General features: G+C 31.7%; 1 protein-coding gene across 4 annotated transcripts in view; it reads right to left on the bottom strand.

Moving 5' to 3' along the window:
• The window catches only part of LOC148610080 (MOB kinase activator 2-like), a 57,738-nt gene that overhangs the window by 16,877 nt on the left and 14,953 nt on the right, over positions 1-25,908 (bottom strand). For 2 of the 4 annotated variants that reach the window (XM_088542125.1, XM_088542123.1), the window contains exon 2: positions 635-807. In XM_088542125.1, coding sequence (XP_088398251.1) covers positions 635-807 — 173 coding nt within the window. Of the gene's footprint in view, positions 1-634; positions 808-6,638; positions 6,785-12,908; positions 13,222-25,908 lie in introns of those variants that run through there. The other 2 variants (XM_088542124.1, XM_088542122.1) reach the window with 2 other exon arrangements.

Genomic DNA, 25,908 nt, shown 5'->3' with positions numbered 1-25,908 from the left:
TCAGATTTTGCATGATTCTTACAAAGCTGCTACTTAATTATCTATTTATTATATAGATTTTTCTCCTTTATTTGTTGCTATTTTCAATATAAATTTTAAATTTTGTGATCGGCGGAATGATATTTGTGTTGTTACATTTTGGCAGGAGAAAGACAGAGAGTGAAATTACATAATTAATTTAACAGTGTGAAATATTGAATTTTTTTACACTGGAAACATTTGGTAAATCACCACTACAGGTAGATATAGGTTTATATAATAAAAAAATTTCTCAAATTCATTGTTAAGTTAGTTCGCTATCTCCTGTATAAGTTTAGCAGAGTAAACCAACTTCTGATGCAGTCAATGAAAAACTGCTATTTTTCTACTGGAATGAATGGGGACTTACGGAATAACTCTTAAACCAGATCTACAAGAAACAGTCTTGACCATATAACTTTTATTGGAAATAATTACTTATTATTAACTGATGTAATATACAATAAACAACCCTAGTTGCATGCTCTTCTACGGTTGGAATTTGGTTATTTGAAAATAAACCTAATATTTTATTTTAAGGACAAAGTAATATTCCACTTGCCAATTAAAATGGAGAAGCTTTTTGTAAACACTAAATGAAAGTAGCATCACTTACAATGTGTAGCTAACCATTCATTATAGTCTACACTTGGAGGTAAAGCCACGAGTTTGTAGAAATCTGCATCAGTGACTCGCTCTCGTACACAACTATCTTCTAGATACTGTCTGGCTTCTTCTGGCACCGGGGGTGTCGGGGAGTCCTTACTATTGTCCTTCCTCCTCCCCTTCCTGAAAAAAAACAAGGAGGAATCATTAGTTTTACAGACTTCAGTTTGATCAGAACTACATGTACTTTGTAATTGTTTAGGATGATTTTTTTTTTTTTTCATTGCAAAAAAATGCAACATGGTACATGTATTAATATTCCAACTTAAAAATGACAATATCACTATAAGTTCCCACAATTATTTCTTAATTTACAAAACACATTTCTGAAATCAGCATGTTCTTAAAATTCAAAATGGTGACAGACATAGATTGTTGGGCCACCCTGGATTAAATTGAAAAGATGTACCTTACTAATCAATAATTTGATCTGAAATCATAAACAATATCCAAATAAGGAATTTAATTATGCAAAATTATGTGATTCTTTTGGATATTATTGACTTGACTAGAACAGAAGGAAAGCTTTCACAGATACACTCTCCATAGCTTTATTTCACTATGTGAAACACAGTACTAATGTAAAACACATATAGTATGAATTTTTAAAAGGCAATGAATAGAACCACTTCTAAGCAAGTACAAAACAAACATCTGCTCTTATTCTATAGCTTTGCAGAGGGCAGTGCACTTGATGTCATCAATTTTAGCCTCTAGGCTTTGGTTGACACCCTGCTGAATGGTACATGTACATACACATACCAGTGGTTTTTAGATCTTGTTTTTTTTTTTTTACTTGAATTAATTATTTAGTGTCAAGTCTGACAGAATTAAATTAGTTTTGACAGTGTATGTTTTTTTTTTCACCATACTTCCTCCAGTCCAGACATTGTCACTGAAATGTATATTTCTTCATATCTCCTTTGAAAACTTTTTAGTTTAGTGAATTAAAATTGTTTATTAACAGTATAATTTCCGTTTCCTTAAATTATATTTTTAACTATGTATACATGCATGTCCAACAAAACATGAACATTTTTAGAAGTGTATTCAGAGGAGAAGGTTGGAGGGGATGTTGCTTCCCTAAAATCTGGTAAAAATGTAATATTTTTCTATGTTTCATATTTTACTTTTACGACCTGATATAGACAACCCCAAAATTGCCCTTCTGAATTGTCTACCAGGACTTTCCCCTATATACACACAAGCTATAAAAGTCTGGAACCTGTCAAAACAACCAACTGCACCTCGTCCCATCAAGTTTCAACAGATATGAAAAGAGCAGACAGTCGATAGCCCTTTTCTGTATAATCAGACAAAATGATGATAAATATTGGAATTATACTATCAATATTGGCCAATTCAATGTCAATATTTGATGAATGAGATAATATGCTGTACACCAATTTGTTCAGAAAAATAAGTTATCACTAAATCAATAGTTGTTACATGAATGTAAATCATCTAGAAAAGAGATTTCATAATTTCGCCATTTTGACCTGAAACTGTCTGTCCATTTTATATATCAAACTACAGATTACTATATCATAATACTAAAGACCATGTTTACAGGCTCCCTGATTATTGATAAGTTGGCCCTATCACCTCATGATTACAATGTAAACTATATTGAATTGTTCTATAATTAAGGATACTAACAAATCCATCTTGTTTCCAAGGTACAACCTGGACTTCCAGCACTTAGAAGGTTCTTTACCTTCTTCCCCCTCCAAGTTTTTTTTTTTTTTTGGGAGGGGGGGGGAGGTGGTCTATAATTTGAAAGTTTGCAAATGCATATGCATACTTTATCAGTTTTGTCTGCACTAGTGCAGCTTCTTGTAGAGATTTAAAAAACATGCTATATTCTTGCTTGAAAGCAATTCACTGAATATGGAATAACCAGTTAAAAGTAAATGCAAGCATGTTTACATTATTGACAAGTATGGAGCAGTTCATAGTGGAAGCAAAATGCTTATTAAATAGACTTGTCTCTAAAATGCACTTCATAACATAACAAAACAACAAAATCTCAGTTGGTCTTTACATATAAAACCACTACAAGACACCACAATTAAACTTCTTTGAACACTGAGATCTTAATCTATATTTCATTAGAATGATTGTGCAATATTCATTAAAGAAGATCACCCATGCAAGAGAAACAAACACTGCTGGTCTAGTAAAACAGGTTATGGTTTTACCCTAGTTCAAAGATTTAAACTGGGTAGGTGACTGGAAGTCAGTATTAACATGGACCATGTATACTATTTCATGAACCATCCGTTTGGCAGAACTATTATGAAATTAGAAGCAGTCAAAAATCCTATAATGCTTGTATAATAAAGTTACATCACAAAAACTCACTGAATTAGACAAATTCAGAAAAAAATTGCTCAAGTCAGCATATGTAAAATTTGGAATGTCCTTTTAAGTGTGTTAATGTACCCTGCATCAAATATAAAGATAACAATCCATATACATGTACTAGTAATCTGTCATTGTCCTCGAACTCAATAGGATACACTGAATTATCAATGCTATTTACATGTATATAGCAAAATGGCTGCATATGTTGTAAATTAATTCAGTCACAAGACACAAGCTTGATCAATGTTTATGACAAAGACTTTCAATATAGTGACCAAATTACTTCCTGTTAGCCACAAGTCTTGGTTGGGTGACCTTTCCATAGCACAACCAATGAATGACATTTATGACAAAGTAAATTGCCTTTTATGGCAAATAAATATCCATTCTACATAGCAAAATTACGCCAAAACATGATTTAATCAATTAACACTATCCATTATTCGTCAATCACAAAGCTTCTTATATTGTCACCAATTATGACACTAATTAATCAGATGTTTGTCTAATTTACCAAGCACAAAAATACAATTAAACATGTGTTTGAAAGTGTTCAACATGATGAGAACAAATATTCATAACCAACTTGGCAAGGATACTGCTGAATTGACAATTTTGAATGGTCCCAAATGGAAAACAATGCTATGTATTCAATATATTCAAATTATGACAACAAAGTAATCCTGACATATCTGCAGAACATCATGTCTAATTAGCTGGAATGAAAACTATCTCTGATCTGCCAATGTAGAAGTATTACAGAAATATCAGACAAAGGGGCAACTCCTGGACAGGGATCTCGTTTAAGAGGGAGAACAATGAATTCTTACATAGAATGACAGGAAAACTAAAAAAAAAATTTTTTGCTCAGCTCTGGCAGTTTGGCAAGTAAAAAGCAAAATTGGAAACTGAACTAATGCCCTATGTCATTAAAGGCTGTGTTTGCAGATTGTTCTCAAAAACCATCTTTTAATTAACGTTAACAGCAAAAAGAAGTCAAAACAATAAGTTTAAATACAGAATCACATTAGAAATATACCATACAAAACTTCTTCATGAATATTTATGAACCACTGGGCTTGTTCCCACCATCAAATACACAGCCTGACTACTCACAGCCCTTTAATGTAAAGTAGTACAATGATAGTATATAGTATCTTTGCACTATTCCAGGACATATTCATAAAATTATTATGTTTGCTGATGGATAAAGATTACCTATAAAGATACATTTATTAAGGTTGCTTGTATCATTTGTTCAATACAGTTTAGTGAAACTGTCAACTAATATTTAAAAAAGGTCATGACCTTTGGTCAGTTACGTCAGAATAGTCATAACACTTTAATAACTTCTTTTCTTTGCAATGAATCATTCAAATTCAATTCAAATGTGGACATCCATCTCATTTCAAAGTACTGTGAAATAAACACTTGACAAAGAAAATGATATAAGTTTTCTATGATAATCAATAACAAACATTCATATGATCTTAGGGGTGGATACAAATTTCATGTTAAAGAGGGTATAATCATTTGTGAAATGTCACAACAGTGAAAAATCAATCATTATTTCACCCAACAAAATAATTTAATGAAATAATTTGGTCAAGATTTCATATACATATACATTTTTCAAAATTTTGGAGAGGGTCCTAATATCCCTATCTGCCCCTGAAGTAGCCACTGAGTACATGTATTTACAAACTGTTTAAACTACAATGTAGATAAGCATTTATGGCTTGGCCATTTGATGATTCCTACACATAGTCTGCAACTCCAAATCAGGCAAAATTCCATTTTATAAACTGGAAATTTAAGTTATCAGCTAACTTGTCATACAGAAAACTTTATTTTGATCCAGTTTATTCAATGTATTTTTTTTATGCAAGAATGTTTCAGAGTAAACATTTACTCTCTTTTGTTTTGTATCTGGTTAAATCTGAAAAGAAACCCTACATCCCTACATCAAAGCAAAATAAAAAAAGTTACGTAAAAAAATACCAAAAACTCTACAATTAGTTATGTATACCCATTACTCATTACATGAAGCCATACTTGAAATGCACTGTTAGTTTGATAGGTGATTGGTTTTAACTTTTCCATAAAAAGCAGGAAGTAAAAAAAAAAAAAAATATTTATAACATTTGTATTGCTCAATATTACACCTATATGAACTCCTCAAAATCAAATGAAATGACTCTTGGGAACATCATATTAACATTATCTACATAAGGTTGAAATGAATTTAGCAATTCAACGATTTATTGCATATAAGCCAATCATAAAGCTATAATGGGACATGCATTAAAAGTGCAGCAGAATTAATTGATATTGATAATTACCCAGAATGCAAGAGTAACCAAGGGAACACAGGTTATAGCGGTACTCAAAAGAATGTGATCCAGGGACAAAGACCAGACATGGAAAACAGACATACACAACAAAGAATATAAAGGAACTAAAATCATACCTACAAAGTAACAAAAGTATATGAGCAACTCGGACTCCACTACAAAACTGGGAGCATGGACCAAGTGCACCGGTAGGGTAAGCATCCTCTGCTTTTCTAGAAACACCCTCCGAGTTGCTCATAAAAAGTCAAGTCCGGGGTAGACAAACAAGGAAAGGAAAACTATGACCAGTTTTCATGGGGCAGATGGATACACTATAACGAGTTCATGATGACGACCATAAAACTTCTGTAGTAATGACTTCAATCTTGTAGCAACATAACCCTGTTCTAGAAGCCTATTTGTTAGAGTTCTAGTGTGATACAAAAAGTCTGCGTAGTTTCGGCAAGCTCTGGCATAACGTATGAGTTGTGATATGAACACTCCATATGCAGGTGCTGAAGGGATGTTGCCACAGATGAAAGGAAAGTTGACAATTCTGAATGAAAAGTCATCACATTTGTCATAAAGTTTGGTCAATAGTTTTCCTTTACCATCAATTTCTAAATGTAGGTCAAGATATGAGGCCGACTTCACAGTGTCTGTCGTATCCTTTATCTCAAGTTCTTTCGGGTAGATGCGATGTATCAAATCCCCAAAATTAGGATTGTTTAAAGATAATACGTCATCTACATAGCAGAAACTGAGATTAAAGGATCTAGCCAAATGATATTCTTTTTTTCAGATCAGATCAGCTATAAAGTCAGCCTCATCAGAGAGAAGGAATAGGTCAGAAATTAAAGGAGCACAATTTGTTACAAATTATACTTGGAAGTTTTCAAATTCACAAACCCTAAGTACACCTATATGTTGCTTCATACCTGTGATGTCTTGTAACCTAATGATCATATTCATTTGACTTATTTTATCTTGCAATCCTTATGCATTTCTTTATTTTTTCTTAATTTTTTGTTTCTCAAGCAAGCAAAAATTCAACAAACAAGATTCAATCTAAATAGATAACATAGTTAAATTATCTCACTAAAATTAATGTTACATGCTTAATGCTTTTCACTTCATAAAAAAAAATGAATCTTCTTTTCATAAAGTAACAGATTGCAACAGTATCGACTGAACTACATAAGAAAAATGCTTGTGAGCAAAAAAAGCTTACGCTAATGCTAAGGCTAACAATACCTTTTCCAAATGCCATGCATCATGATAAACGACACTCCGTCATCATAAAATTCTTCCAGCTTATGGTTCAAGCTGGACATATCGGGGAAAACGAGGGTAACGAAACTAAATACGAAAGCTTATGGTTGACATTTTTGCAGGGTAACATGTGTTGGAATCTCAAATAAGTGGTATGAGATCAATAGAAGTAACATACTTGTTAAATCTATTCTGAATTATTTAATATTGATTGAATATGTTCAGAGGGTTTATTGACAAAATTTACTTACTGATGCTGTAGGTCTTTCTATTGTTCATGAATTATTCATCTTTGATTTTTTTCCAATTAGAGAACCGTAATTCGTACCACTATTTACAGAAAATCCATCAGTAAGTGACATGCCTACACTATTTCTGATCTGCTCTCAATCATTTGAAATTGGCCCACTTTTCAACCCCACTTTGCCCAAAATCTTGCCAACATTTTTGCCTCCTGTTTTCAAATTATATCTAACATTGATTTTTTAACAATGAATACTGCCATTAGGGCAACAAAATAGTGTCTTTTTTTTTTCTCTCTTTTGTAAGAGGGGCAAAAAAAATTAGCATAAGAAGAGAATATTATGAGAGACAGTATTTTCAAACTTAAAATATAAAAATGTCCTTAACTACAAATGTAGAACTTCATTCTTATGACAAAATAATGGTACCTTCTATCAATTGTTACTTTCACTAGATGATAAGAAAATCAATCATATCAACCAGAAATTCATTTTTTGTACAGTACAATGTGACTACTTCTTTATTAACATTGATACCATCATGTGTCGATAAAAGGGTAAATAACAATTACCAATTCTATCAATAATTTAAAAAAAAAACAACTAAGTGTGTACTACCAATAGTTGGCTATCATTTTATCACTCTCGTCCAAATTGATTTTCATTAACTTAAGCTAGAATAAACGATCATGTTTTCTCTTTTCAAACAGAATTAAATTCCCATTGATCACACGATTGCGGAGATTTTTATTCAATAGGACCATATCATAGGGCAGTACATAAACAAGTCAATCAAAGGTTCTAATTCAATAGTATATTGTAGAGATTTACCCTAACTTTGGGTTGATCAGAAAAGTTATCACAACTCCTAAACCAAAATATCTGAAAGGTATCTATAGTGGACCAAGGGGATAGGTAAATTACATTGTCCATAGGACCAAAAATTTATCACAAAAAGTCTCCTAGTTCAAAGCATTCTCTGTTTGCTCCTGTGTTTGTCAAAGTTCTTTCCTTCAGTATAATTGTAGCATAAATCATGTCAACAAAGCCATGGGAAATCAATCTCTAAGATTCCTACTTCACAAGCCCTGTCACAACACAACTGATAACCCCGTTTCTATATTGGTCCAGGTCAAACAAGCCTTGATGTTTACATCTGAAAGCTTGAGTCCAATAATTTATGACATTATACCGTAAATAGAAGTTAAGAATCCTTGAAGTATCATTCATTTTTTCTTTTGTCTTTATGAAGGTTAATTTTCCATAAAGGCCAATTTGTATTAGTTGGATGTCTCCTAAGAAAAATTTATCAGGGATTTGACCAAAATAGGTCAATATATGGTAAATCAAATCTTCAAAGCAACAACACTTAGTTTGAAGTACAAAATCAGAAGAACTCCCAACATCAGCTACAATATTTCATATTTGTCCATGTCAAAATGATCTCAGACTCCAAATATCATAAATTAAACATTTTTTGTTTGCTCCTGTTCATTTCATAATCAGTGCAAACAGCAAAATCAAGGTCAAAAGCCTCAGTCCTTAGTGTGATGTTCTAGATAATTAACCTCACTGAATCACATGTACTTAATTGTTCCTAAAATTGCTGCTAACCCCTGGTCTTTGTGTTGATACAAATTTAAATAATGGAAGAAAAAACTGAATTATTCCAAGGTAAATATTCAGAAACAATGAAAGACCATGAAAGTTCCCACCTTCTCATAAACTGATCCCCCAAAAAAGCATTGTAGAAGTTCATTAACAGCAACTTACATGTAAATGATTCCAAAACCTTGCACTATACCATTTAGTCATTCATAATTACTTAAAAAGTTAAATTTAGGACATATACCATTAATTAGTCTACAATTACTGGAAATTGTCATTAATGTTATACCATTGAAATATAGAATAGGATACAATTTTTTATGAGGAATTTTTTAAAATCATATTTGGAAAAATGTGCAATTTCATGGGTATACATTAGCTAAAGGAAACAAAATCAAACACCTTGACCTTAAAACTTAAACTGTTTGAATGCTTGATTGATCTGTTTTGTACAACAAACAATAAGTTTTATAAGAAGCTTCCTCCACCCAAAGTTTCCATCAGACCAAACATAGATTTTATTCAAGATCACATTCAACTCCAAGAATAATGAACAATAAAACAAAGAACCACACAATTTTGATCTTCATCTTTAAAATTTTTTTTTACATTATTGAAACCTAAGATCTGCGGAAAACAAGGAGGAAATACTTATCTAATAAAAGGGGAAACTGGTGCAGAAATGATCGGAAATACAAGGTCACGGTATCACAATGATCCAGTCAGAAAATAAAAGTATGTTGTAAGCTTTATCTCAAAATGCATTTCTGTTTTGTTTTTTTCATACTCTACTTGAGTCAGCTGTTTTTTTTTTTTGTTTTTTTTTTTTTTTGTCAACACATATTGACTGTACATAACTTCCTTAAATGTTTCTAAAAATAACCATAGATGGGAAAAAAAACATGCATATGAAAACATATGCCCAAAACAACCCTAAATTCGAATCATCTGTTAGCTGAGTAGAGTTAATGCTTACTAGTAACAGACCTATGAATTCTTGTTAACATAATACAGTGATTTAGCTAGCGCTCGCCATTTTCGCCATTGACGAATGATTTTCGAAAGTGGCAAATTTTTCTCGTGCACGATTCGTCATTTGATATTTCACTCCCCCCCAAAAAATATCGGTAAAAAAGCCCCTGATGTTCCCATGACCCCATAATTAAATAGCATAGCATGGTTACCGGACTGTTTGATGTAAATGTGTAACTGCATTCACATGTCATGTATTCACATGTTATACTGTAACACATGTGTATATCTAACAAAAAGTCGTATCATTTGGATAACCAATCAAACTGAGTGACTTTCACCAGTCCACAAACTGAACAATCACAAGATAAAATAGCACACACCCAAGTCAACAAACAAAAGATAGAACTAATACTTTATCACTAAATCAGATGACATTGTAGGTATATACCTATCTAGTCTACCATACATCATATTCTCATGTTAATGACCCTTATAATCTCTATAATTGACCTTGAAATGTGATGGAGAGCATGGGTACTAAACCAAAATGCAAAAAAGGTGGGGGGGGTGGGTGCGAAAAAAGGAAAAAGGAAACAACACCACCAATGGTTACGTGGCATTAGCCCTTTAGATACTTTATAGTTGACTTAAAACTGTCGGAGTCATTGTACCAATGTTAAAACTCGCACTTTGGTAAAAAATGACAAAATTCAAATAATAAATCTAAATGCATTTAACGATTCCCAAATTATTATTTCGCAGTATTTCACTTAACCTTAGAACATGGTCTTGACTGCTATTTCATATTCCTAGGTGAAATGTGGTCAGTGTCAATAATATGGACTAATTCCAGAAAATTATTGTTAATGACCACAACCAACCTGGCACACATGGTCACTTAGCTACAAAGCATATAACTACTTTGATATTCTAATAAATCTGGATGTTATATAGGTCAATAAGCACATAATGTACCCAACATCAACATGTAGTTACTGTACCATCATTTGCCAACCCAGCATCTCTGCTGGCCAGGGGTTAAAATTTTCCTTTCCTACTCAGAAAAATAACCAGAATCAACTAAAGAGATCATTTTGGTTTTCCAGAAATATGTTTTTTTATTGCAAAGGAAAATATCAGGACATTATTTTTAAATGGAAAAAAAAATCATTCCAAATGATCAATACATATGCAGTATGAACAAATGAATCAATAGCTAAATGGGGAATAACTAAAATATTCTTCCTTTGAAATCTGTTAAAATCAAAACTAACATCCTCAAATATAGTTGGTTTTCCTAAATCTGCATAAGAGGAAACTATCTTGTCAAACATGGTATTGGCTTCCAGATCTCTCAAGATTAAATTGAGAATTGATGTTGCTCAATAAGACAACAAGAAAATGAGCTGTTGATAATGGTTGTTCAGAACTCCCAACAATATAAATGGAAGGTTTATATGCCAAAAACAATTAAATGTCTGCTCCCTGAGACCAATGAGTACAAATTACATTACAGCAATAAACACACAATGGACAAGTATCATTTGTACTATTTCCATGAAAATAAACCCAAATGATTTTAAAGGTACTTCAAGTACCAATAGACAATTCCATAGAGAGACTATAGATTCTAAAGGTAATGAAGGTCAAACGTTCAACAATCAGCTGATTTTGATATTCAGAAGAATTAAACAATTGATCCTTACAGAGTTTTTGTTGGGATGAAATAATATTTATCAAAGTCAATCTCTAATACCTGATTTAAATGTCAAATATTAGAGTGTTGAGAGTCTATCCCATAATTTAATAGCTGACTTCAGCTTTGGTTTAGCTTTGAGCAATTGGCCCATTTAAAAGCACTATTCTGAACTCAGCAAGAAACGGACTGTCAACACAAACAATTCTATAACTCTTGGTGATTACATCAATAAACTAGAGAATTAAAGGGACAGAAATCTAATTAATTGCAATTCTGTGGCTATAATTGGAACAATTATGTCAGCAAATTTTCAGGATCAAAATCCAAATGGTGTTGAGGTTGGGATACTTAAACAAGAGGCTTCTAGAAGCCTGAATTATTTATAACAAAACCTCTATTCACTAGCAGCAACTGAGAATTTAGCAACCTTTTTATCTTTTTCTTGGACCAATACCTAACACTTATTCTCTTTAAGGCATGGACTAATGTTTATAGTAAAGCTTAAGTACTATCATAACATATCTAACACTTTAGATGTTATTTATCTAAACGGCTAATGTAGGATTTACTATCAGGAGCAAACAAAGATGATAGCCTGAATATTTGTTGATGAGCCCAATTGATAGCCTTGAAACTTGAGTAATTTCTAACACAATTTATGGAGAAGGTCACATGGTGTGAAATCCACACTACTTAGTTCCTTGATAGTCATGTATGATGTGCTTTTGAGTGCAGAAAAATAAAGTTGACATGCTAATTCATTTTTTGCAATGTACCATTTAGATATGCCCAATTAAACTTTCATTATGAAGAAACTAAGTCTTTTAACCATGAAAAAAATACAATATTCTCCATTTTATTCTCTTTGGAAGTTTCCCTCAAAAGTATCATACCTTTCCTTCAGGTTTTGAAAATAAATTAACTGCATTTTCAAAAATATTTATCGCTTTTTTAAAAGTACTTAAATTTCAACTTTTGCTAGTAGTTGAAATCCCAAGGACATGTATATGTTCAAATTGTGTGAAACATGATAGCAATGAGGAAAGGGCAGTTTTCTAAAAATCATGAAATATAAACAATACATTGATGAATGCAATTAAAGCTGACAAGAGACATCTAAATGAAATCTAAGCTTATATATGACACACCAAAACAGGCTTAAAGTTACAAGTAAAGTACACCATTCTATGTGTACATGTATAGTGCATGCACAACATTGAAAACAATATGCACCTCATTAAAATTAAATGTCATTTAATGGGTGGTCACCATATCTAATTACCTAATAGCATCATGCTTCATCATTTTTCTTACAAGAGCTATGATTTCCTACTTAGCATCCAGATTAAGAATATAGCTAAGGTATTTAAGTGAATAATATACTTTTGTCTATAATGATACTTTAAAATATATTGTTTATTTAGTAAAATGAACATTCAGATACAGTAAAGTTGTTTTACCAAAGTTTTGTTACTTAATGTAATACCAAGAAAATTAAAACAATGGAAATCAATGGATGTAACTTGTTGGAATGACAGCCACCAAATGATACCAAAACTGACTGCAATTTAGCACCAATACAACATGAATAAATTCAATTAACAATAAATACTATTGGAAGAACCATGTCTTAAGGGAGAAAAATGTCTTTAAGAATATCTAAAGATACATAATACCTATAACTGGCATTTACCAATGTTTACAGATAGAAAAATAAATCACACTTACCAAAAATTTATCACAAATAAGATCCCTGTAGTCATTTTAAACATTTAAAACAAATGTCAATAAATTAAAACTAAGGAACAAATAAAGTCAAGACGTTTTATCTAATTTGCGTTGAGACGACACCAGCTCTTATGGAATAATCACAGATAAATATCGAATGTCATCAAACAGATCAACTGATCCAATACTACTCACAATAAGCAAGCAGTTAGTCAAAATATGATCACCCCATATTCAAATCTATATTTGGCGGTTAAGTCAATGTGAATGATATCTCAGTTATAAATACTCGATGTAAATAAATAATGTTGTTCTCATCGGAAGCACGTGGTATATAAAATACAATCATAAAGTACTGTATGTGGTTAAAAGGTACAAGGATCTCAAGAATCTATTTAAATCTGACATTCTGATTGGTCTAGAATAGTGGGCAGGTAAAGTTCACCAAAGGTCAACCTTATACATGTACATGTGCCTGTTATTAAACAAAGATATTTGTTCTTGGCAAAGCTAATTAATTCATAGGATTATAGCTACCTATATCTCCTTGTTCATTAAGTAAAGAGGTCAAAAACTAACACTGATTTATGAAGACATATATTATCATTGTGAAAGTGTGCCAGCAATTATATACATATTGATCCATGTAATGCTATTCCATATATTTCAGTAAATGCAACATTTTAAATCAAATAATGAATACATGTATCATTTAAGCCAGATTTAAGTAGAAATCACCCACCAAAAACTGAAGGAAACTGAGAATGCCATATAAACAAAAAAACAAAAATTCACCTTGAAATCAACATTTTTATTACCAGCAAACTTCATTTTTTTATATTTTTATTAGATCTACCTACATGTATATCAAAATAATTCATAATTCTTCTGTTTAGCATAAAATGTACCAAGCGAGCTCTCTGATAGCATGTCTACATAAAACGTATCTAATGTGTTATTTTTTCTTATAAACATAGATTAAAAGCTGGGGTAAGAACATAGCAAGACAACAGTACAATACTTCAATAAGTGCTTTATCATTACAGTATGTTACAGGAACACTTATCTAATTGAGAGATAGCCTACACCTTGACTCTTAATGGCTTATCCACTTCTAACATATACATGTACTTCAAAATACAAGTAGCTCTCAAATCTACATGCTGTCTCATAGCGTACAAGTCAGTTCTACTACCTTTTTACACTAATATCTAGTATGCCTAAATTTACTATCACATTATACATGTACTAGCATTTTCATTTTAAAAATATCATCTAAAACCTCATTCCATAAGCAAAATAAAATGCTTCGCAGGGTTTGCATGATACGATCGCCGAAGTTGAACCTTTAAACTGTTTAGGCAAGTATGGACACATTATTCAAACTTAATACAGCTTGGAATTTAAATTATGATCAGACATTTGACACAGGAAAAAATTTGGCCAAAACCAAAGTGGTCCCTTATTCTTAAATGGTTCCAGTCAAAACCCCTAACTTGCAATAGGGATATGGCACCTTGTGGAGGTAAACTTTTTGCGTACAGTGAAACCTGTCTAAATCTAACCATTTATATACTAAACAGGAAATCAGTCTATACCAAATATCTTCACATGCTTCCATTCATTAATAACCTATGTGCCAAACATCAGTCATTTGTCAGTCTTAAAAAAAGATTGGGTTTTCCAAATACAGGTCTAAATCAAAGGAGTCCATAAACCTAAGGACCAAAATAACCATCAGGGAGACTCCATACACCAGACACATTTTACAAAAGGCTCAATTGAGGCAGCTTCTCAATGAGGTCCATTATCTTTAATTAAATACTTAAAAGTCTGTTTATATGCACATTTATGGCAATCATTCTATTTAAGCAACCAAAATGCATTGAAAGTATGAAAAACCCTTGTATTAACAACCTGTTTATCATAGCACTACTATCTGGGGGGGGCCAGTAAAAAAAATTAGGATTGCAGCATAAAGACAATAACAGTACACTGTTCAACATGAATCGACTAAAAAAACTTGGTGAAGCCATGCGTTTTACCCCAATTCTAAGCCTCATGCGTAATATACTTTTATTGTCTATGTATATGAGTATGTCCCTTGCAGAGATCTAAAAGAAATGATACATAGGACATGGTATGATGGTGTTAAAGATCCCCTACTGTGCCTGTTCACTAAACCATGCCAATATACATGTAACTGTTCACCTTCCAGCTATGGTGACCTACAAATACATGTATTTATAAAGGCCAAAACAGGTACAATTAATTATCACCTGCTCAGCGGCAATGGTTGTTAGAATGAACACATTTCATTCATGACATCACTGTCATATTTTTAACTCTTCTACCAAGGGATATCTGATGACCAAATCTTAACTATAATAAACAACTGCTCAAAGCACATGATACATTTTTTACTACTTTTTGTTTTCCCCCTTTTATTCAGTAATTATACATCACATAGCTTAGAAACAAATAACAGCAAAAAAAAATGAAAAACTAAATCCAGCTTCCTTCTACGAAGACAAACATTGTATTGAAATCTCTCAAACCATTTTTGAGTTATCCTTCAATGTGTGGGCAGACAGTCAGGCAGACAAACAGATGGGTCAGTAATCATTGTCTTTTTGACAATTTTGACAGACAACAGCAAAAAAAAAACAATAAACAAATGAAGTTGTACATGTAGTCATACAAGGTATACCATCAATAGCAAGTTGGAAGTTGAAATCCAACAACAACTGCAATTGCATACAAATGTATGCCCAATCAATTGGAAATGGCATACCAAATTTGAAAATAATCTATCCACCAGAAGTTAAAACAATTGCGATGAAATTTGGGTGGACAAGGTAATTCCAATATATCTCCCCCTTGATGAGATTCAGAGTATAAAAACATATTCAAAACATATGCATGTAATAACTAACTGGATATGTATTATAGAGTTGTTTGACAGTACATAAGCTTTTTGTGGCTAAGTCTTCCAAAGGAAAGGGGGATTACAGTAATTAAAGATTATCTTTAAAGCAGCTTATGAGCATATACAATTTTATTGTTATTATTACCTTAAAGAACCAGACAAGATGACTGGTTTACTGTGGTTTGAACTGGTATTTAGACTTACAAGGCTAAAGAGAGCAACCCATTCTATGTGGTCTCCTAAAATCAGTATTTGATTACCAACTAAATTTACAGATCTACTAGCAGGTCTATATCAATTCAAGTTTTAAATATCAATTTGGAGGCATTTGTTATAATTGCATAATCAGACCCTCTCCAAAAATTATCATTTTATACTGCATATGCTAATCACAAAGTAAACATGTGGACAAGATTAACTCTGAAAATCATGCAGGGCTTTTCACTCTTTTTAGTATTGAGCCCATTTGACTCGCTTAATATTTTGTGACAATACCCTGGGTCCTTCAAGAACTCTGTATATATCCAAGTCAATTAACTTCCTTTTAAAATCCCATTTCTCTTTCAGAATACATGTATGACTGGTTCCAGATGTATTTTTAAGACCCAGGTACTTATGGTTCTAATATCAATCATCCTATCTGTATGACCAGATCTAATGAGAATGTTTTATCATAATTAAACCCTGCAAAATTGGTCTGGCTTTCATCATTGACCTCCAAATATGACTATATCATGACGATCAATTACAGGTGAACTTTGGACCCTGAGGTTCCGACAAGACATCTGATGTGCTTCAACAAATGTTAACATGTTGTGCTACTATGTTAAACATGGAGACACCCCTTTGTGTATTCCTATCATAAAAACAGCTGACACTGTTAAAGTGACAGAATGAGGAAACAGATGGTAAAAGTTTTTATATACATGTACATTACATACAAGTCATCACTATACAAATCATTAGCACTGATTTTAAAAATGTTTGATCTTTCCTCTCTAACAAACTAGGCCACTTTGTGGGAGCTAGTTAAGATTCTCACACATTTTTTATTAAATGGAAGTATGAGCTTTCCTCTTCAACAAACTTCAGCCTCTTGTAAAACTATAAACTTTGCAGATCCTTAGCCTGGAGGGTACCAAGTTAACTGCTTTTATTCAATCACCCAAAGCATTATATACTTTAAGCATCCATATTTATGTTTATAAACTTTGCAAGAAAATAAACAAATACAAATTTACTTCAGGGTAAATGGTACAAGTATCTTGGACAAATCTCAAAATTATGACAACTACCACAAAAATAACTCAAATGACATAAACCACAAAAACCACAAGGTTCAAACCAGAATAGCCTGATATTCATCACACCACAGGTTTACATTAATTTGCATGTTAATATTGTAACTATCAATCATATAATTGCATTTAAAAGAAATTTCAGCATTGTGAATTTTAAATTTGGAATTCAGCCACTGGTCCTGAGCTAGGGGCATGAGAAAATAAATAGGGACCACCTATAATATTTGTTAATCTTGGGCCACTAGCATTCAAACTTCTATTTTTTGTGATAATTTTAATGCAGAAAACTTGTATAGTTGTTTTTCTTTAAAAATTTGTACTCTTTGTAAATTTCAAATTTTTATAGGGTATTTACCGTTATCAACGTTAAACTGACTCTCTGACAAAGGTCAACTGACTGTTAAAAGTCAAACTCTGTAAATATAGCATTTTTTGTGGGATGACTCATTTTCATTATTTACAAAGTGGACAAAGTATATGACCCCAAAATGTTTGGATTGTATAATAAGTATATGATGCATGATACGTGCAAAAATGCTTCAAACTGTGAAAATCAGTCCAAGCAAATACTTCTACACAAATTTTCTTTCCGTAAAAGGGAACAGTTACCCTCCTCCCCTCCCCAAATGCATAATAATTTTTAGAACCTGGACAAACTGTTGAGTTTTTTTTTTTTCAGTTTTAGTAGCCATGCTGACTACTGCACTGCAAACAAACACAGAGACAGACGGAGGTGGAGTTGCCAACATTACAGTGACATATGTGCTGTCTGATATCAGTGACTAATATGGAACATAAAGCAATACAAAACAAGAGGGTTTACCCTGGTCCTCCCAATAATTTATCAAATTTAATGATTTTATGCAAGAATTTCACCCCAAAAAAAGAACTTTAAATTACCAGTAACATGAAACATCACCTAACAACACACAAGTTTTAGAACATATCTAAAATTCTCATCTCTTGTTACATGTGGCAAGCGAAAATTACAGCCCAAAAGAAAGTTCCTTCTTGCAATTTTGAAGGTTAATTTCTATTGTAGGAAAGTTTGTATTCATTCAAAACTTTCCTGATGAAGGACAAAATGTTTTCTTAAATTCTGGAACACTGCATATAAGTTGTAATACTTTCCTTCAACATGCTAATCACATTTGTTTTCATGAGGATTATAGACAAAATCATTCAATTCAACCACATACAACATTTCTAAATTCAAAGAAGAAAAAATTACTGGCTTCATGTTCAAGATCGAAGTTGAAAAACCAAAAGAAGAAATATACCATGGATGGATATAAAAACCCCATTCACCAAACTACACATGCTAGAAATCTAATGCAGAGCCATTAAAACCCATCATTAACAAATTTCAAAAAATTAGAACTATGAGATTCCCTTTCACTGACACTTTATGGGTACACATCATACTTAGTACCTTCATATCAAGTTTCATCAAAATTTACTGATCAGTATGGGAGTAGCTCACTATGTACAGACAGGCAGACAGACAGACATGGCCGTTTCTTAAAACTTTGTCTACAGGAGGTACAAACCGTAAAAGGCACAAACTACTGTTCATCATTTAAGAGAAACAGGAATCACTCTGAACCATAAGATCTTATTGATATTGACAGAGTCTAGTCTAAATTGTATAGTACTGTCATGAGCAATTAACATACATGTAACCACTAAGACAGGCTTTACATAAAATATCTATTAATGGTTTTCATTTTTTTTTCACAAGTTAACAAGGGATGGCAAATTATCTACCCTTTTCTACAAGAAAAACACTGCAGCTCTGACAATAGAATGTTTTTAATTATTACATTTTTTGTTGTTGTTGGCTTTTTACAAGTAACTTTTAGTGCTGGTAGTAAAATAATTTTGCTAACAAAACAACTTATACCAGGGGCAAATTCAGGTGGGGCATGGCACGTGATCACCACCTTTAAATTTGCAAAGCATGGGTTGTCAGGGGTAGATTTGGGCAGTTTTAGGTTGAAATTTTAATTTCTTGCTAATTTTACCACAAAAGATATCTACATTGCACTCACTCTAGAAGAATATTTCAAAAATTTTCAAAAACAGTGAAGATAAGTAGTGATCTCTTTCCTTTTTAACAATATTTTTACATTGAGTTGGTGGGGAAAAATCTAAGTTAAACAGTGTAAAAACTAGAGTAGGCATAAAACAATAAGGTAAGTTGGGAAATAGTAAACACACATTTTTATATTTGGCCTATCATGATATGTTTACCAAGTTCATAAGTACCCATTCTCTGTTTTCATTGGTTGGTTTTATAAATTAAAATTTAAATAAAAAAATTTTTGTTGCTATGCTACTTTTCTAATACATTGTACATCAAAACAACATTAAGATGTATTTCAAATCATTTTAACTTTCCTCACATAAACTTGATAAAAGGACACCAAACCCTACTGACATCAAATGGGCAGACTCCAGACGAAATGAACATAAAATGAATGGTCAATTATATATACTGGTTGAATATGTCAATTTTTTATATGGTTCATAATAATAAATATTACACATTCCTTTTAATGAATATGATATGTAAATCTTTCAACCAACAAAAGACTTCAAAGACAATAACCATCCACCTGCATTGACAGTCTATGACACTTGAAAGACCCCAGACAAATAGCCTGAGACAAAACTTATGATAACTTCTAACATTTGAACACCATTCTGAAACAAACAAATTATGAAGTGGGCAGTTTATCAAACTATGTCCCTTCTCTAGTATTTATGGCCATAGAAAATCCATTTATGGGTAAACTGGACCAATTTTGTTTTGAGAAATGTTATGAGAATGATTTTATAGATCTTGATCAAGCCAAAACTAACATAGGCACACCCTATACAAAGCTTTCTGATTTACAAATTGATCAAACCCAATTATTGGTACGTGTAATACAATGATGTCAAGAAAAGTGCCATGTTTCACTTTACCAGAATTGAGTTAAGGGAGATAATTACATTGCCTAGAAATTTTTTAAAATAGTGTTTTTTTATTATTTTCATATGTTTAGGCAATATCATAATATATTTGGAATATTAGTAAAGGAATTAAAGGAAACTGTTAGTGGTACAGCAAAAATTTTCAACAGTAAAAATTTGAACAATTTTTTTTCAGGTGTGTACCTCCTGTCCATGTCTCATATGGGCATGCACTATTTTTTTTTAAGGAGGTAGACCTAGGGAAATTACTCTTGAAATCAATGTTATGTTTCATATTCAACTTCACCAAAACATATCAAGTTTTTATCTGAAACAAAATGAAATCAGTCAAAGTTACCTTGATGCTTTCATGAGATTGAAGTAAAATGCTGAATACAAACATTCCAATGATTTGTAAAAGTTATGTCCCTTACCCTAGGTCTACCTCTTTAAATTAGAACTCAAAGGTAGAAAGAAAAAAAGACCAAAACAACAAACAAAAATGGTAGTTTTCATTTTTTTCTTTAATTAAAATCAAGCTTTCCAATAGGGTTTGCAAGTCTTGTTCTCATTTCACCGTTTCCTTACTGGGATATCCTATATAGAACGTATTGAAATCCGGAAAACGATCTATACTTAATTGTTATCTTCCTGGACCTAATTGAAAACACTGCATTGCAAAACTCTTCCATTTAATGCTTTTCTCAACATCTTTTCAGTGTAGAAATAGATATTTGTCATTTATTTTCAGTATTCTGACACGAAAAGATGTTTTTCTTTTAACAGTTAACTCAATGTTCTGTAAATGGCAAATCCCCATTCATTTGAATTGTAGATTAGGACCCATTCTTGTGAAACCAAAAAGTCATGTGATGAGACTTACATACCCTATAAATAAACCTAGATACTGTTAAGAAACATAAATATTGAAATTTGTACCAAATTACACATTTCCTAACTAGTCTTTAACTATAGTGTCTGACTTTATATTACATCAGAATCTATAAATTTGCTGGTGCAATGCAGATTTTCTTGTAGGTAAAGAACCATTTACTCTAAGATAAAAGTGATCAAAATTGGTTGACTTTTTTGAATAAGCATACATAGAATTTCAATCCTAAATAATAATGGTAATTAAGTTAAATACATATGAACACAGCCTGATTAACATTATCTATGTGCATCTAATTAAAAGGGAGGTAATTCAAAATGATTATTAGGAATTGCCTTTTTTGTTCTTTACTTCCTTTTTATATGAAAACTCCTTAAGATTTTTTCATTAATTTTATCTATATTGATTTCAAGGGGGGGGGGGGTGGTGGAGAAGTGTATTTGAATCTAAGAACAGGTTTTATGAATAATTTACTTAATATTATACACTAAATCTGAAGCTACAAACTCATATTGAAATAACATACTGAAATCAAATAATTACTGGTAAAATGTGCCATAAGTAAGTTGTTTTACCAATCTATATCCATGGAAAAGTTACAACTTGGAATATCAGATCAATGTCCTGTCCATAACATAAGTAAATCTAATTATATCAGTCATCCTATAATAACAGCTGTCTTGCAGCCATTGAAGTGATCATCAGCCACCCACAGAGATAATGATGAACACCATACCAGAGTCTAGTGTTCAATATGATTGATTGTCCCACACTAACAGAGGTCCTCAATTTAGTTTTCAATTACTAAACAACATCATATCTTCCCATTTGTTACATTTATCCCCATAGCCCACTTAAAGGTCAGGTTGCTGTAAAATTAGAAAAAAAAATTGAGTTGCAAGCCTGTTCTTAATTTTAAATAATTATATTTTGAATCATGTAAATTGTATATGAAAGTCGAAGTTAAATTTTGAAGACCATCTTACTGGAAATTGATATGCCGCCATAGTTCAGTTAATATCACACCACCACCAGCAGTTCTGACATTTAGAATGATATATGTCACCTGTGCCAATATATCCTGTTTTTATTTACTCTTTTTAAAATGGACAATATTTCTTTGGTACTTTCTGACATCCTTCTACGATGCATTGTATTTGCGTGAAATTAACTTAACAGCTTTCGAGTCTGGAAAGATTTTGTTCTAAATCTATCCCGACTGAATTAAGCAAAAAAAAAAAGGAAATAAAATCACAGCACTATGATGCATCTGTAAAGTTTAATTTCCACAAGAATGACAAAAGAAGCCAAATATATCTGCAAAATTTGTCTTTCCATATGGAGAACATTGGGAAAGGTATCAAATATAAAGATGCTGACATCTTCTACTACTGTGTGGGTATGTTTATGATCAAGACTGCCATATAAGTTGTTTTCCCCAGAGAAAGTTGTATTGTATCCTTAAAATCTATAAAATTTCAGTTAAATTATTACATAATGCCAATCCTTAAGTGAAGTGCAGACTGAGAAGTAAAATCTATTATTGCTTTTAATCCTTCCGAGGTTAATGCACCTTATTCACGAACCAATTGTCTGACAATGGATCTATCTACTTTTGGAAGAACTTTAATTGTAGGTTTTTTCAGTAAATTCAAAAACTCATGCTTGGTCAACTTAAAATAAGCATTACCATCAAAACCCCTTTTGTTTACTGTAATCATATGAATTTTTTCACAATGTACAAATTTTCGCTATTTTCACAGTGGATAAAAAAGTGCAGAAAAAAGTCTCAGCAAAGTAGATTTTAACACTATATAATACAAATCATTTTTTTTTTTGGAACTGGGAATATCCTTGAATATGTTCCCTTAACAGAATCTATGAAATTAAAAGTCTACAGTCTATGGTTTACACATGTTCAAAGTTTATTGAAAAGAGGCATCAGCAGATGTCGGGTACAAGTATGTTTCACAATACATGTAGTTATGTATTGATAAATATTAAGTTTATAATGATGTTGATTACATATCCATTTCCAACTTCTAATTATTCTCAATTTTATTTGCATGAAGAGAGAAATGGACTCTTTCTGGAATATTTTTTATATATCATGCATTTAGATAAAAAAATACTTTTTTTTTTAAATGTATATGCATTATAAGTGTTTATTAAATAGATAGCAATGATTTACCAATGTTCCCAGTGCAAAAACATAGATAATTCACACTGTGAAATAAATTTGATAATTTCACACTTGCACTTTCTCCGGCCAAAAGTTCACAACACAAATATCAATCTGCCTTTCAAAAACAGTAAAATTCATATTGAAAATAACAATGAATAATGGATGAAATCTATATAATAAATAGAATAATCAATGGGTTATTGTGAATAACCTAAATATGATCACTCATGCCAAGAACCCACAAAGATTTAACTTGTGCACAGAACAAGTTCCACACATTGGTTAAATCTAGGCGTTCTTCGGCACTCATGATCATATTTTGGTTATTCACTCATTTCAATTAATCATCCTATTATTGTTTAAACATTATATCATCTATTACATGCCCTAATACCTTATATTGCACCCCTACTTCGAACACATTTGAAGTATAGTTAAAATACATATTAACAAAGAACATGATATGTCAAAATCTGTATCACATACCATATCAACCCTCAATTTGTATCACCAGAAGGGCAGGTGGTGATATAGGAATCTTTGGTTGATATGGTATGTGATACAGATTTTGGCCTGTAATATTCAGTATACATATATAGCAAACAGAGTCGTCACATCTCCTGGTCTTGACAATATAGCAATGGGCTTCAGAGCTACAAGCAAAACATGCAGTAGAATACTCTATTAAGTTGTGAAACTTGTCTCATTTTTTTTGTTCATGTTTGGACAATAAAAATAAAATCACACAGCACTATGATGCATTTCTACTACACACAAAAGCAAATTTCCAAGACTAACAATACATTTTTTACAATAAAAATAAAATCACACAGCACAATGATGCATTTCTACTACACACAAAAGCAAATTTCCAAGACTAACAATACATTTTTTACAAGCAAATCCATATTGTACAAACTGATTGAAAACTGATACAGGACTTAAAAGTACAAGTACCGGTACATGTATTTGTTTTTGCACCCAGACCTTGCGAATATTTTTTGAAAGTTTTTGAACACACTCCATGCAATTTGTTATGGCCTTATAGAATTGTGTACTTAATTGGAATTATCAATAAAAGAATTCAAGTATGGAAACAGATAAACCCAATATACAACAACATCCAAAATATACATACCAAAAATGTCATTAGTCAACTCATTATTGCCATTATTCCTTCATCTTTTACTTTTATCATTCACCCACTACTCAATTACAATTCCCAAATAGCAAAACAGCAGACATCAATGCAACTATAAAAACTAAAAATGTTACATAACAGCTAGACAAAACCTATTGGGTATCATTTAGTTTTAATCTCCAATTTCGGTTCTATCAATGCTTACCAAACAAGTATTAGATATAGAATATTTTACCTGTTATAATATTTGATTTTCACAAATATTCAATCAATTCAGTAGGAAATTAAAGAACCTAAGTGAGCGAGCTCACATACCCAATGCATCCCCATGTTGGATACTCATGTGAATTTGTTTGTAAGAGAAATACATGGACAGCCACTTTAATATAAAACTCATGCTGGATTTCCTCATAAAATAGTTACATTCTTTCGTGCATATGTACATATAATGCCCAACCTTTCTATAAAATTAATAAAATCTCTTGAGTGGTTTAGGAGGAGTTGAACTTACAAGAAACGTGAACAGACAGACAAACAGATAAATACTTTGTTTCTGGGAGGTAAAAATATGACATTTAGTACTTAAAGCTATGGAGACATGAAGAAATTATATAAATAAATAAATTTTCCTAACTTTTCCACAGGTTTTCGAATCTTTAACTGACTGGAAGATTTGATTATGCTGCATGATGAATGATTAAACAATATATAACAGATCAAACAAAATCCTACAGAAGCAATTTCATACCTTAGAAACATTTCTTCCCTACATTAACCAAGCTTTTACATCATGTAAAACATCAATTATTTTAATTTAATATAGCATTCTAAATTCATCCTTCTTCCATCTGAAAATCTGTCACATCCTCAAAAACTAATCAACATGTTTCCCTATTAATTGTCAGATCAAACCCTTTGTCTACTACTTCCCATAGAAATGATTTATTTTCTGCCTTTGATACAACCCTTACCAACATAAAACAAAACAAACTGTATATACAAGTATTGATAAATTTAATTAACCTTATAACCAACAGAGCTAGAAGCTGATATTAACTTAATATACCACAGGCTTTGTTTATAGACAACAGGAAATTAGCTCTATGCATGTTAAGACACCTGAATTATTGTATTCAGAAAGTGATATCTGGTGATAAGGTAGAAGTGCAAGTAACTGTTGAAGAATAACATGTTCAGAAACACAGTTAATATTAACAAGACATTTTATTGACCATCATATAAAAGACAGGGCAACTACAGAAAACCATTACGTAATTATAACAAAATATATAAATTACTGTAAATTAAAGCAAAATTTTATTTTCGCAAAAACTGTAAAATGCTACAGATAATCAGGGGCGGGGCCATGATTTCAGGTTAGGGACCAGAAAACCATTACGTAATTATAACAAAATATATAAATAAATTACTGTAAATTAAAGCAAAATTTTATTTTCGCAAAAACTGTAAAATGCTACAGATAATCAGGGGCAGGGCCATGATTTCAGGTAAGGGACCAGAAAACCATTACGTAATTATAACAAAATATATAAATAAATTACTGTAAATTAAAGCAAAATTTTATTTTTGCAAA

The sequence above is a fragment of the Perna viridis genome, chromosome 8, assembly GCF_037379345.1.
Source record: "Perna viridis isolate PV_CMFRI_1.1 ecotype Kerala chromosome 8, ASM3737934v1, whole genome shotgun sequence".
In the NCBI taxonomy this organism is placed as follows: Eukaryota; Metazoa; Mollusca; class Bivalvia; order Mytilida; family Mytilidae; genus Perna; species Perna viridis.
The sequence above is the reverse complement of the archived record's forward strand: the minus strand, read 5'-3'. Positions and strand labels throughout refer to the sequence as shown.